At 45.4% G+C, this 15,014-nt stretch overlaps 1 protein-coding gene across 2 annotated transcripts in view; it reads left to right on the top strand.

Annotated features, from left to right (window-relative positions):
- The window catches only part of LOC143958277 (putative E3 ubiquitin-protein ligase MID2), a 557,933-nt gene that overhangs the window by 266,073 nt on the left and 276,846 nt on the right, over window positions 1-15,014 (top strand). Inside the window, exon 7 of one of the 2 annotated variants that reach the window (XM_077467794.1) lies at window positions 13,530-13,673. The exons of the other annotated variant lie outside the window; for it this stretch is intronic. Coding sequence (XP_077323920.1) covers window positions 13,530-13,673 — 144 coding nt within the window. The remainder of the gene's footprint in view (window positions 1-13,529; window positions 13,674-15,014) is intronic. 2 annotated transcript variants of the gene reach the window in all.

Here is a 15,014-nt window from a genome sequence, read left to right as displayed (position 1 = left end):
TAGCTGATTGGAGTATAGGGTGAGTTCCGGGTCGGTGTCTCCTATCACACCTCTATGAGTTTGTTGGACACCCCATTGCAATTCCATAGACATTAATATAGAGTTGGTCCCCTTTGGGTCTATAACACTCTCCATTCTTCTGGGAAGGCTTTCCCACAAGAATGTCTGTGGGAATTTGCGCCCATTTTTGATGTCGGGTACTGATGTTGGATGAAAAAACCTGGTTAACAATTGACATTCAAGTTCATCGCAAAAGTGTTTGGTAGGGTTGAGGTTAGGGCTTGGTTGAAGCCACTTGAGTTCTCCCCGTGGAGCAAATTTCAACCATCACATGACCTGCTAGCCTATAGCTGATTGGAGTATAGGGTGAGTTCCGGGTCGGTGTCTCCTATCACACCTATATGAGTTTGTTGGACACCCCATTGCAATTCCATAGACATTAATATAGAGTTGGTCCCCTTTGGGTCTATAACACTCTCCATTCTTCTGGGAAGGCTTTCCCACAAGAATGTCTGTGGGAATTTGCGCCCATTTTTGATGTCGGGTACTGATGTTGGATGAAAAAACCTGGTTAACAATTGACATTCAAGTTCATCGCAAAAGTGTTTGGTAGGGTTGAGGTTAGGGCTTGGTTAAAGCCACTTGAGTTCCTCCAATCAAGCTGGTAAAACCATGTTTAGGGTTCTTAATTTTTGTGGGATCGGGAAGGATTTTTTTTTCTCCCCGTGGGCCTTCACCAAAGTGTTACAACATGGTTGGAACAGCCCAAATGTCTAAAATGTCTTTGAACTCCGTACTGTAACCGTACTCGTCAATGGAAGAAATATGACAATTTGGAAGGGTGTCAATGTATTTTTGGCCATTTAGTGTTCTCGATGTATTAGATTTACATGACCATGCAGAACAGAAGACCTAATGTAGCAGAGCTGATATAAATCACTCACCTATAATAGTAATGAATTCAGGTAAGCACCGTATAATTAAACACAAGGGACAAGCAGCCATTGCCAGAATCTGGAAAGTAAAATAAAGAAGAAAAGATAAATCTAAGAATAACAATTGTTTGCAGACGGTAGAAGCGACATATACACACTGAATAATTCAGCCAATACATTGAAGGGTTCTGTTCACTGCATTGTTACATAATTAGGTTGAAAAAAAAGACCCAAGTAAATAAATAGAAAACATCCATATACGGAATTCTATAACCACAGTTGATCAAAAGTAAGGCAAAAAAAATAAAAATCTATACAGCATAGTCTAATGTGCTCCAGCGGAGATAAAAAAAAAAAAAAAAAAAACTTGCAATGACTTTATAACTGGATCAAAGGGAAAAACAATCAGTAATTGGGTTCCACATAAAATAGATAAATTAATAGATAATTAAAATAAATACATAGTAAACCTCCATATATAGCATCCTATACCCACAGTTGATCAAAAGGAAGGCAAAAAAAAAAAAAATTCTATAACTTATGGTCCAATTTGCTCCAGCAGAGATAAAAAAAAATTGCAATGACTTAATAACTTTATCAAAAGGAAAAACAATGTTAACCAATCCCCGGGTTCCACATGAAATAAAATAGAATAAATAAATTGAAAACCTCCATATACAAATCCTATATTCACAGTTGATTAAGAGGAAAGCAAAAAAAATCCTATTGCTCCAATGGAGATAAAATACTTGCAATAATTATATAACTGAATAGACAGGAGAAACAATGTAATTCAGGGGTAGTCAACTTTTCAGAGGTAGAGATCTATCATAACCACATAGAAGACAGCAAAGATCACTGGGGTGCCGTGACCTTTTTTTTTTCTTTTTTAGTAAACTAGCAAGGCCCTAGGTCAGTATGTAGGGCAGTGTACAGAGGTCAGTAGTATGTAGGGCAGTGTACAGAGGTCAGTGGTATGTAGTACAGTGTACAGAGGTCAGTAGTTTGCAGGGCAGTGTACAGAGGTCAGTAGTATGTAGGGCAATGTACAGAGGTCAGTAGTATGTAGGGCAGTGTACAGAGGTCAGTAGTATGTAGGGCAGTGTACAGAGGTCAGTAGTATGTAGGGCAGTGTACAGAGGTCAGTAGGATGTAGGGCAGTGTACAGAGGTCAGTAGGATGTAGGGCAGTGTACAGAGGTCAGTAGGATGTAGGGCAGTGTAGAGAGGTCAGTAGGATGTAGGGCAGTGTACAGAGGTCAGTGGTATGTAGTACAGTGTACAGAGGTCAGTAGTTTGCAGGGCAGTGTAAAGAGGTCAGTAGTATGTAGGGCAATGTACAGAGGTCAGTAGTATGTAGGGCAGTGTACAGAGGTCAGTAGTATGTAGGGCAGTGTACAGAGGTCAGTAGGATGTAGGGCAGTGTACAGAGGTCAGTAGGATGTAGGGCAGTGTACAGAGGTCAGTAGGATGTAGGGCAGTGTAGAGAGGTCAGTAGGATGTAGGGCAGTGTACAGAGGTCAGTAGTAGGCAGGGCAGTGTACAGAGGTCAGTAGTATGCAGGGCAGTGTACAGAGGTCAGTAGTATACAGGGCAGTGTGCAGAGGTCAGTAGGATGTAGGGCAGTGTATAGAGGTCAGTAGTATGTAGGGCAGTGTATAGAGGTCAGTAGTATTTAGGGCAGTGTATAGAGGTCAGTAGTATGTAGGGCAGTGTATAGAGGTCAGTAGTATGTAGGGCAGAGTACAGAGGTGAGTAGTATGTAGGGCAGTGTACAGAGGTGAGTAGTATGTAGGGCAGTGTACAGAGGTGAGTAGTATGTAGGGCAGTGTACAGAGGTGAGTAGTATGTAGGGCAGTGTACAGAGGTGAGTAGTATGTAGGGCAGTGTACAGAGGTGAGTAGTATGTAGGGCAGTGTACAGAGGCCAGTAGTATGTAGGGCAGTGTACAGAGGTTAGTAGTGGATTGGGCAGTATACAGAGGTCAGTAGTATGTACATGGGGGTCTGGAGTGTATGGAACTTGGATGGTCAGGGGGCTGGAAGTTTGAAGGGCACAGTGCTGCAGGGTCAGGAGAGCATGGTACTGGATTGTCAGGAGGGCACAGTATTGGGAGCTAAGAAGGCACAGTCCTGGGAGGGTCAGGAGGGCATGGTACTGGGGGTCAGGGGGGCACACAGAGGTGTCAGCAGGGCACACAGAGAGGTCAGGAGGGCACAATTACAGGTTGGGAGGGTACAAGGGTTTTCCCCAGGCAGAGCTGGGCAGGAAAGCTGCTTTGATACAGCTACCTGTTCTGGCGTGCTGATCTGGCCGGTCCTCCTCTCTTGGCACGAGGTGAGCCTGAACCTTCTGCTAGCAAATACTAGGTGGCAGAGACATTCCCCGCCCCGCAGCCGCACCTTAAAGGGGCGGGGAATGCCTCTTCCTATGCTTCCCAATCCCAGACTAAGAGCTCAGGCGACAAGACACCTGAGCTCATCCCTTCTGCACTGTTGGCGGGGGAGGGAGGAGCCCTTGTGGGTCGGCATGACAGGGACTTGATCGCGATCCACCCATCACCTCCCCCCAATCGACAGGTTGCCGACCCCCAATGTAAATCAATTCTTGGGCTACATGTAAAAAAAAAAAGAATATAGAATTTAATAGAAAAAAAAAAAAACAGAAAACCTTCAGATATGGAATTCTACACCCACCGTTAAACAAAAGAAAGGAAAAAAAATTCTATAAAGCGTGGTCCAATAAAAAAAAAAAAAAAGAAATAAGAAAGAAATAGAATACAATGTAAAATAAAAAAAATAGATAGAAAAAATAAATAGAAAACCTGCATATACAGAATCCACAGTTGATCCTGGGGAATGCAAAGAAAATTTGATGAAGCATGGTCCAATTTCCTTCAGCCGAGATAAAATGATTTCAATGAATTTATAACTGAACCAACAGTAAATCAATTCCCAGGTTACAGGTTACACATAAAATAAATGAATCAATGCATTAAATTAATAGAATAAATAAATAGAAAACCTCCATATTTAGAATCGTATACCCAAGGTTAATCAAGAGGAAGGCAAAAAATTACTATTGCTCCAGTGTGGGAAAAATACTTTCAATCATTTTAAAACTGAATCGACATAAGAAACAATGTAAATCAAATCAATACTTCCATCTACAGAATTCTGTACTCACAACTAATCCAGAGGAAGGCATAAAAAAATCCTATTGTTCCAGTGGGGGGGAGAATACTTGCATCATTTTTGGGTGCCAGTTAAATGAATGTTTATGGCAGGGAAAAATCCCTAAAAAAAAAAAAAAAAAACTTTTATAGTACATCTTGACAATACGTATACACTTCACATGTGTTATCACTTTAGGAAACACAGTAAAATCACAGAAAATACCTGTTGATTTGCTAGAAATATAGTGCGCTCCTAACTTCCTGTTTGGACTGACAACATTGCTTCTGCTGCACTCAAAGGTGTTGACACTTCTGTCTGTTGGACTACAGGCTCTTGAGTAAGGATGAGCCGAACACCCTCCTGGTTCGGTTCGCACCAGAACTTTCGAACGGACCGAAAATTCGTGCGAACTTTAGAACCCCATTGAAGTCTATGGGACTCAAACGTTAGAAATAAAAAGTGCTAATTTGAATGGCTAATATGCAAGATATTGTCCTAAAAAGGGTTTGGGGACCTGGCTCCTGCCCCAGGTGATATGGGTCAATGCCAATTTTTTTTTTAAAAACAGACATTTTTTTGGGAGCACTGTTTTTAATGACGATTAAAGTGAACAAAAAAAAGTGAAATATTCCCTTAAATATCGTGCCTGGGGGGTGTCTATAGTATGCCTGTGAAGTGCCACATGTTTCCCGTGTTTAGAACAGTCGCTGCACAAAATGACATTTAACGGAAAAAAAAGTAATTTAAAACTGCTTGTGGCTTTAATGTAATATCTGGTTTCGGCAATATGGATGAAAATCATTGACAAAAATGGCATGGGTAGCCCCCCCTGCCCATTACCAGCCCCTTTGGGTCTTGTACAGATATTAAGGGGAACCCTGTACCCAAATAAATAAAAAAAAGGAAAGGCGTGGGGCTCCCAGTCCCTATATAATCGGAACATCAGTACACAGGCGGTGCAAACAAGACAGGGACTGTGTAGGTTTGTTGTGTTAAGTAGAATCTGTTTGTAATTTTGAACTGGTATATTTTTAAAGTGTAGCTCCAGTCAAAAAATCTATTTTTAAGCTTTTTGGAAAACTTAGGGAAGGGTTATCACCCCTGTATAATTTTTTTGGCCGTCCGTATTTTTTCATCTCACTTCCTGTTGTCTCCTTCCGTTTGTAAGTAGGAGACGTTTGTAAGTTGGATGTTTGAAAGTAGGGGCCTGCCCTATATGCTCTGCAGAAATTTGGCCCTAAGGTGTTGATGTTGCCACAAGTTAACACTGTAAGCCTTCAAAGTCACTCTTGGTGGGTGCTGGAGCGCCCTGCTGTGAACGATTATATCAAGAATTGTAATTACATGCCATTGTTGAACAGTGGTAGAAAAATTGGGCCTTTGGTGGTTGTGGTGGTGGTGCTGGTGCCACAACACTATAAGTCTTCACAGTTACTCTTGGTGGGCGCAGGAACGGGCCCTGCTGTCAAATATTATATCAAGAATTGTAATTAACGGGGCTGAAAAATTGGGCCTTAGGCACTGCTTGCTGGTGCCACAACTCTGCAACCTCTCCCAGATACTCTAGTTGGAGTGCAGAAATGAGCCTTGCTGCAAAGCATTGTATCAAAAATTGTATTACATGCCCCTGTTAAACAGGGGCTGAAAAATTGGGCCTTAGGCACTAGTGCTGGTGCCACGACACTGCAACCTCTCCCATATACTCTATTTGGAGTGTAGGAATGAGCCCTGCTGCAAAGCATTGCATCAAAAATTGTAATTAAATGCCCCTGTTAAAGGGGCTGAAAAATTGGGCTGGTGGCATCACCCAGAACCAAAAATGTTCTTCCAAGATATCAGTGGGATCATTAAGGAGGAAGAGGATAGTCAGTCGACATAACAGGACAGTCACTCAGCATCAGCATAGGCAGTCTTGAAGGGATGTGACATTTAAAAAAAAAAATATTCGGTTACTTCAGCTTCAGGTGCTTGGTAGCTGGTGGTGATCCAAGACTGATTCATCTCTATGAAGGTCAGTTGATCAACCGAGTCGGTGAACAGGCGCACCATGTGATCGGTTACAAAGCCACCAGCAGCACTGAAGGTGCGTTCCGAAAGTACGCTGGATGCAGGAATGCCACTAGCTCAATTGCATACTGTGCAAGCTCTGGACAGTGATCCATCCTCAAGACCCAGTAAGCCAGAGGATTTTCGGTGGGAAAGGTGTCCAAGTCTGACCTTGCCCCTAGGTATTTCTGCACCATGTAAATCAGACGCTGGCGATGGTTGCTGGAACCGATCATACCTTGGGGCTGTGGACTAAAAAATTGTCTGAACGCATCGGTCAGACGGCCACCTTCTCCACCGCTCCTTCTGACCGAAGCCTCAGCAACACGTTGTCCAGGACCAGGAGTTTGTAACCTCCCAGTCTCTGGGAGCACGTTGCACAGACCTTTCTGCAAGGCCTCCCGGAGATGTCTCATCCTCTGCTCCCTCTGCGACGGCAAGATAAGGTCGGCAACCTTACCCTTGTACCGTGGATCAAGGAGAGTGGCCAGCCAGTAATGGTCCCTCTCCTTGATCCGAAGAATACAAGGATCCTTCCGCAGGCTTTGCAGGATCAGGGAGGCCATGCAGCGTAGGTTAGCTGAGGCATTCGGTACGATGTCCTCTGGGTCACTAAGGACAACATGATCTGCAGCCACCTCAACCCAGCCACGTACAAGTCCACATGTTACTTGGGACTGTAAATAATCCCTAAAAGACTGCTGATGCTGAGTGCCAGGCTCCACCTCCATGCTGACACAAGCCGCCTCCTCCTCATCCTCCTGTGTGATGGGTTGGACAGCAGGAACACTGTCTGGATAAAGGGGGCCTTGAGAGGCTAGGAAGTCCTCCTCTTCCTGCCTCTGTTCTGCCTCAAGTGCCCTGTCCATTATTCCACGCAGCGTATGCTCCAACAGGTGGACAAGAGGTACAGTGTCACTGATGCATGCACTGTCACTGCTCACCATCGTCGTGGCCTCCTCAAATGGTGACAGTACAGTGCATGCATCCCTGATCATGCCCCACTGGCGTGGTGAGAAAAAACCAAGCTCCCCTGACCCTGTCCTGGTGCCGTACTCGCACAGGTACTCATTGATGACCCTCTGCTGCATGTGCAGCCGCTGCAGCATGGCCAACATTGAGTTCCACCTGGTGGGCATGTCATATATAAGGCAGTTCTTGGGCAGGTTCAACTCCTTTTGGAGCTCAGCCATCTGAGCACTGGCATTAAATGATCGGCGGAAATACACACAGACTTTCCTGGCCTGCCTCAGGACATCCTGTAAGCCCGGGTACCTGCCCAAGAACCGCTGCACCACCAGGTTAAGGACGTGAGCCACACAGGGCACATGGGTCAGTTGTCCCTTTCGGAGGGCGGAGAGGAGGTTGGTGCCATTGTCGAAAACCACCGTTCCTAGCTTAAGCTGGCGTGGCGTCAATCACCTCTCGGCCTGCCCCTGCAGAGCTGACAAAATATCTGCCTCAGTGTGGCTCCTGTCCCCCAAACAAACCAGCGCAAGCACGGCATGGCATCTTTTTGCCTGCGTACTTGCATAGCCCCTTGAACGCCTACGGAGCACCGCTGGTTCCGAGGACAGAGCACTGGAAAAGGCCATGGAGGAAGAAGAGGGGGTGTAGGAGAGAGGTGTGTCACAACTAGTAGTAGCATTTTGGAGGTGGGGTGGCGGAACAACCTCCAACATTACTGCACCTTGTCCTGCATCCTTCCCAGCTGCCAGAAGAGTGACCCAATGGGCCGTGAAAGATAGGTAACATCCCTGTCCATGCCTGCTGGACCATGAGTCAGCGGTTATATGCACCTTACTGCTGACCGCCCTGTCCAACGAGGCAAGGACATTGCCTTCCACATGCCGGTAGAGAGCCGGTATCACCTTCCGTGAGAAAAAGTGGCGTTTGGGGACCTGCCACTGAGGAACCGCACATTGCACAAACTCACGGAAGTAGGCCGAGTCTACCAACTTAAAAGGCAGCAATTGAAGTGCTAGACATTTACCCAATTTAGCCAAGCTAGCATTCAACCGCTGGGCATGTGAATGACTGGGAGTGAACTTCTTTTGACGGTCCAGCAGCTGGGGCAGGAAAATTTGCCTGCTACAATCGGACATGGGTGTACTGCTAGCAGAGTGCCCGCAAGTACTTGGCTGTGACACACCTAATTCTACACCTTCATTCCTCTCAGTGCAGGTTTCAGAAAGTACTGAAGGTCTAGTGAGGTTGGAGATCCCAGCTGATGAGCAAAGAGATGTCCACTTTGTTCTTTGGTGTGGGTCCTTAAGGTACGCTTGCCAAAGAGCTGCATGGCAGGTAAACATATGTCTGGTCAAGCATGTGGTGCCCAAGCGGCTGATGTTTTGGCCACGCGAGATACGCTTGAGACATATGTTGCAAATAGCAGCGTTACGATCTGATGCACTGGTCTCAAAGGCCCACACCAAAGAACTTTTGGAATAATGCACAGAGGCAGCGCCCTGCACAGGCGGAGCTTTGCGGTGTGATTCAGTCGGTGTGCTGCAGTCGGTGTGCTGCAGCTGGCCCCCGGAGGGCATCCTGCCTCGTTGGAGATGTGCCTCCTCCTCCTCTTCCTCCTCCTCTCTCCTATCAGGCACCCACGTGGAGTCCCTGACTTCATCATCCCCTCCCTCTTCATCACTGGAGCAAACCTGGCAGTATGCTGCAGCTGGTGGAACATGACTGCCAGATTGCTGTCCTACTTGAGCATCCCCTCTCTCTGCGCTCACGCTACTGCCTTCCTCTAGCTGGGTATCATCATCATCGCCTTCAAAACACTGGGCATCCTCCTGGAGCATGTACCCAACACTGTGCTCAAACAGTTCGGGGGACTCCTCAGGAGGACATGGTGGGTCTAGGGAAAGATGGACTGATGACATTGAGATGAGGGAAGAGGACCCATTCGCAGCTGCTTTGCTAGTACCCTGAGCCTGGGTGAGCGAGGATGAGGAGTATGAAGAAGGCTTGGTCATCCACTCTACCAAGTCTTCGGCATGATGCGGCTCAAAATGTCCAGCTGCCGAAAATAAGGACAAGCGTGTCCCATGGCCACGTGCTGATGACGATGCACTGTGTCCACGACCAGCACTGTTGTCTCTAGACACAATGCCTGCTTGCCCTCTTTTATTGGCTTGTGACTGTCTTCCTCTCCTTGTTGGCCTTCCAGATATAGTAATGGCCTGCAGGGAGATGGGAAAACCAGCAATTGGGTAGTGTATATTGTGCTGGAGGCACACAACACCCACTAACTCCTGCAGATGCCTGTATTAGAGAACACCAGCAATAAAGGGTAGATACAGGTGTATACTGTGCTGTGCTGGAGGCACACAACACCCACTAACTCCTGCAGATGCCTGTATTAGAGAACACCAGCAATAAAGGGTAGATACAGGTGTATACTGTGCTGTGCTGGAGGCACACAACACCCACTAACTCCTGCAGATGCCTGTATTAGAGAACACCAGCAATAAATGGTAAATACAGGTGTATACTGTGCTGGAGGCACACAACACCCACTAACTCCTGCAGATGCCTGTATTATAGAACAACGGGAATTAAAGGGTAGATACCGGTGTATACTGTGCTGTGCTGGAGGCACATAACACCCACTAACTCCTGCAGATGCCTTTATTATAGAACACCAGCAATAAATGGTAGATACAGGCGTATACTGTGCTGGAGGCACACAACACCCACTAACCCCTGCATATGCCTTAATTATAGAACACCAGCAATAAAGGGTAGATACAGGTGTATACTGTGCTGTGCTGGAGGCGCACAACACCCACTATCTCCTGCAGATGCTTTATTATAGAACACCAGCAATAAAGGGTAGATACAGGTGTATACTGTGCTGGAGGCACACAACACCCACTAACTCCTACAGATGCCTGTATTAGAGAACACCAGCAATAAATGGTAAATATAGGTGTATACTTTGCTGTGCTGGAGGCACACAACACCCACTAACTCCTGCAGATGCCTGTATTGGAGAACATCCACAATAAAGGGTAGATACAGGTGTATACTGTGCTATGCTGGAGGCACACAACACCCACTAACTCCTACAGATGCCTGTATTAGAAAACACCAGCAATAAAGGGTAGATACAGGTGTATACTGGGCTGTGCTGGAGGCACACAACACCCACTAACGCCTGCAGATGCCTGTATTAGAGAACACCAGCAATAAATGGTAAATACAGGTGTATACTGTGCTGGAGGCACACAACACCCACTAACGCCTGCAGGTGCCTGTATTAGAGAACACCAGCAATAAATGCTAAATACAGGTGTATACTGTGCTGGAGGCACACAACACCCACTAACTCCTGCAGATGCCTGTATTATAGAACAACGGGAATTAAAGGGTAGATACCAGTGTATACTGTGCTGTGCTGGAGGCACAGAACACCCACTAACTCCTGCAGATGCCTTTATTATAGAACACCAGCAATAAATGGTAGATACAGGCGTATACTGTGCTGAAGGCACACAACACCCACTAACCCCTGCATATGCCTTTATTATAGAACACCAGCAATAAAGGGTAGATACAGGTGTATACTGTGCTGTGCTGGAGGCACACAACACCCACTATCTCCTGCAGATGCCTGTATTAGAGAACACCAGCAATAAAGGGTAGATACAGGTGTATACTGTGCTGTGCTGGAGGCACACAACACCCACTAACTCCTGCAGATGCCTGTATTAGAGAACACCAGCAATAAAGGGTAGATACAGGTGTATACTGTGCTGGAAGCACACAACACCCACTAACTTCTGCAGGTGCCTGTATTAGAGAACACCAGCAATAAAGGGTAGATACAGATGTATACTGTGCTGTGCCGGAGGCACACAACACCCACTAACGCCTGCAGATGCCTGTATTGGAGAACACCAACAATAAATGGTAAATACAGGTGTATACTGTGCTATGCTGGAGGCACACAAAACCCACTAACTCCTGCAGGTGCCTGTATTAGAGAACACCAGCAATAAATGGTAAATACAGGTGTATACTGTGCTGTGCTGGAGGCACACAACACCCACTAACTCCTGCAGATGCCTGTATTAGAGAACACCCACAATAAAGGGTAGATACAGGTGTATACTGTGCTGTGCTGGAGGCACATAACACCCACTAACTCCTGCAGATGCCTGTATTAGAGAACACCCACAATAAAGGGTAGATACAGGTGTATACTGTACTGTGCTGGAGGCACACAACACCCACTAATGCCCGCAGATGCCTGTATTAGAGAACACCAGCAATAAATGGTAAATACAGGTGTATACTGTGCTGGAGGCACACAACACCCACTAACTCATGCAGATGCCTGTATTGGAGAACACACACAATAAAGGGTAGATACAGGTGTATACTGTGCTGTGCTGGAGACACACAACACCCACTAACTCCTGCAGATGCCTGTATTAGAGAACACCAGCAATAAAGGGTAAATACAGGTGTATACTGTGCTGGAGGCACACAACACCCACTAACTCCTGCAGATGCCTTTATTATAGAACACCAGCAATAAAGGGTAGATACAGGTGTATACTGTGCTGTGCTGGAGGCACACAACGCCCACTAACTCCTGCAGATGCCTTTATTATAGAACACCAGCAATAAAGGGTAGATACAGGCGTATACTGTGCTGGAGGCACACAACACCCACTAACACCTGCAGATGCCTGTATTAGAGAACACCAGCAATAAAGGGTAAATACAGGTGTATACTGTGCTGGAGGCACACAACACCCACTAACTCCTGCAGATGCCTTTATTATAGAACACCAGCAATAAAGGGTAGATACAGGTGTATACTGTGCTGTGCTGGAGGCACACAATGCCCACTAACTCCTGCAGATGCCTTTATTATAGAACACCAGCAATAAAGGGTAGATACAGGCGTATACTGTGCTGGAGGCACACAACACCCACTAACGCCTGCAGATGCCTGTATTAGAGAACACCAGCAATAAATGGTAAATACAGGTGTATACTTTGCTGTGCTGGAGGCACACAACACCCACTAACTCCGGCAGATGCCTGTATTAGAGAACACCCATGATAAAGGGTAGATACAGGTGTATACTGTGATGTGCTGGAGGCACATAACACCCACTAACGCCTGCAGATGCCTGTATTAGAGAACACCAGCAATAAATGGTAAATACAGGTGTATACTGTGCTGGAGGCACACAACACCCACTAACTCCCGCAGATGCCTGTATTAGAGAACACCAGCAATAAAGGGTAGATACAGGTGTATACTGTGCTGGAAGCACACAACACCCACTAACTCCTGCAGATGCCTTTATTATAGAACACCAGCAATAAAGGGTAGATACAGGTGTATACTGTGCTGTGCTGGAGGCACATAACACCCACTAACTCCTACAGATGCCTTTATTATGCCTTTATTATAGAACACCAGCAATAAAGGGTAGATACAGGTGTATACTGTGCTGGAGGCACACAACACCCACTTTAACTCCTGCAGATGCTTGAGAAAAGAATGAAAAGAACACACTGTCCCTGCCTATCTAGCTCTTTCCCTGCACGCCGGAACACACTATATACATACATATATATATATATATATACATATAGTGTGGGGTGTGTACTAAACCCCCTGAGCTATAATTGGCCACAGGCATCCTGCCCTGTGTCCAGTTATGGCTCTCTTCTCTGCTGGCGCTGTGATTGGACAAGCATGTGGGGTCACAGTGCATGCTTGGCCAATCATGAGTCAGTAATGCACTGTGATGGCGCAGTGCATTGTGGGCCGTGAGCGACACACGAATTTGTCATGAACGGCTCATAACGTTCGGTATTCGCTGAACATGCGAACAGCCGATGTTCGAGTCGAACATACATTCGACTCAAACACATAGCTCATCCCTACTCTTGAGAGATGTTGCTCTGGAGGTGTGGCTACATCAGTAGAATATTAGCTTCCCCTGCAAAAATTTTACAAGCCTGGTAATTATATTATAGGGATATCATCATAAAATATCTGAGCCAAATATACAGACCCTGTAGGATTGGTTAACTAAAGACAAATAGGCTGTTCACTTTGCAAGGGAGGTTGCACTTTGCAAGGACATTTTTCCCAGAGATTAGTATAAGTGGTAAAGAATACCAAATCGCGACAAGGAAAATAAAAAAACATCATTTTTGCTTGGGTATGATTGGATGATGGAAGTCAGCAAAGCTGCACCTCATTCGCTATCTCAGGGGAAATTTTGTCTTGCTCGGTGCAATTTTCCTTGCAAAGTGAACAGTCTATTTACCTTTAGTTTAAGCAACCCCGGGATGTCTTTGTATTACCTTGTTTTTCTCTGTTCAAATCACAGCTCCAAACCCTCCCACCATTCGTGAGGAACTCTGCACCGCCTCTCACGATACGATCACAGTGCACTGGATGTCCGATGACGAATTTAGTGTTGGTTCCTATGAGCTGCAATACACCATCTATACCGGGCAAGCCAACTTCATCAGTAAGATTCCACTTTTTCAGTTGATATAAGTTTGATCTGTTCAGCATCATTTATGAATATGGTATGGCTCTCAAAAGCTCCACATGTATATTTTGTTTTCCTATCATGTTGTATTGCTATACATTGGGGAAAGTAAGTTAACGAAGGGGAAGTCAACTAACAATGGAAAAAGTCAACGGATGATGGGGCAGATCAACTAACAATGGAGCATGTCAATTGATATAGAGGCGGGTCAAGTAACGAAGGGGAAATTCTGTTGAGCATCATTTATGAATATGGTATGGATCTCAAAAGCTCCAAATGTATTTTATTTTCTCATCATGTTGTATTGCTATATATCAGGGCAAGTCAACTAACGAGGGGGAGGTCAGCTAACAAGGGTGAAGTCAACTAATGATGGGAAAAGTCAACTGACGATGGGCCAGGTCAACTAATGATGGAGCATGTCAACTGATACAGGGACAAGTCAACTAACGTGGGGGAAAGTCTGTTCAGCATCATTTATGAATATGGTATGGATCTCAAAATCTCCACATGTATTTTATTGTCCTATCATGATGTATTGCTATACATCAAGGCAAGTCAACTAACGAGAGGGAGGCCAGCTAACAAGGGGGAAAGTCAGCCGATAGGGCAGGTCAACTAATGATGGAGCATGTCAAATGGCATACGGGTGGGTCAACTAACAAGGGGGAAAGTTGGTTCAGCATCATTTATGAATATGGCATGGATCTCTAAAGCTTCACATGTATTTTATTGTCCTATCATGTTGTATTGCTTGCTATACATCAGGGCAGTCAACTAATGAGGGGGAGGTCAGCTAACATGGGAAAAGTCAACTGACGATAGGGCAGGTCAACTAACAATGGAGCATGTCAACTGATATAGGGACAAGTCAACTAACATGGGGGAAAGTCTGTTCAGCATCATTTAAAAATAGGGTATGGATCTCAAAATATCCACATGTATTTTATTGTCCTATCATGACGTATTGCTATACATCAGGGCAAGTCAACTAACGAGGAGGAGGCCAGCTAACAAGGGGGAAAGTCAGCCGATGGGGCAGGTCAACTAACGATGGAACATGTCAAATGATATACAGGTGGGTCAACTAACAAGGGGGAAAGTTGGTTCAGCATCATTTATGAATATAGCATGGATCTCTAAAGCTTCACATGTATTTTATTGTCCTATCATGTTGTATTGCTTGCTATACATCAGGGCAAGTCAACTAATGAGGGGGAGGTCAGCTAACATTTGAAAAGTCAACTGACGATGGGGCAGGTCAACTAACAATGGAGCATGTCAACTGATATACGGGTGAGTCAACTAAAGAGGGGA

The sequence above is a fragment of the Lithobates pipiens genome, unplaced genomic scaffold, assembly GCF_037356315.1.
Source record: "Lithobates pipiens isolate NorthernLeopardFrog02 unplaced genomic scaffold, aLitPip1_a1.2 Scaffold_60, whole genome shotgun sequence".
Taxonomy (NCBI): Eukaryota; Metazoa; Chordata; class Amphibia; order Anura; family Ranidae; genus Lithobates; species Lithobates pipiens.
The sequence above is the reverse complement of the archived record's forward strand: the minus strand, read 5'-3'. Positions and strand labels throughout refer to the sequence as shown.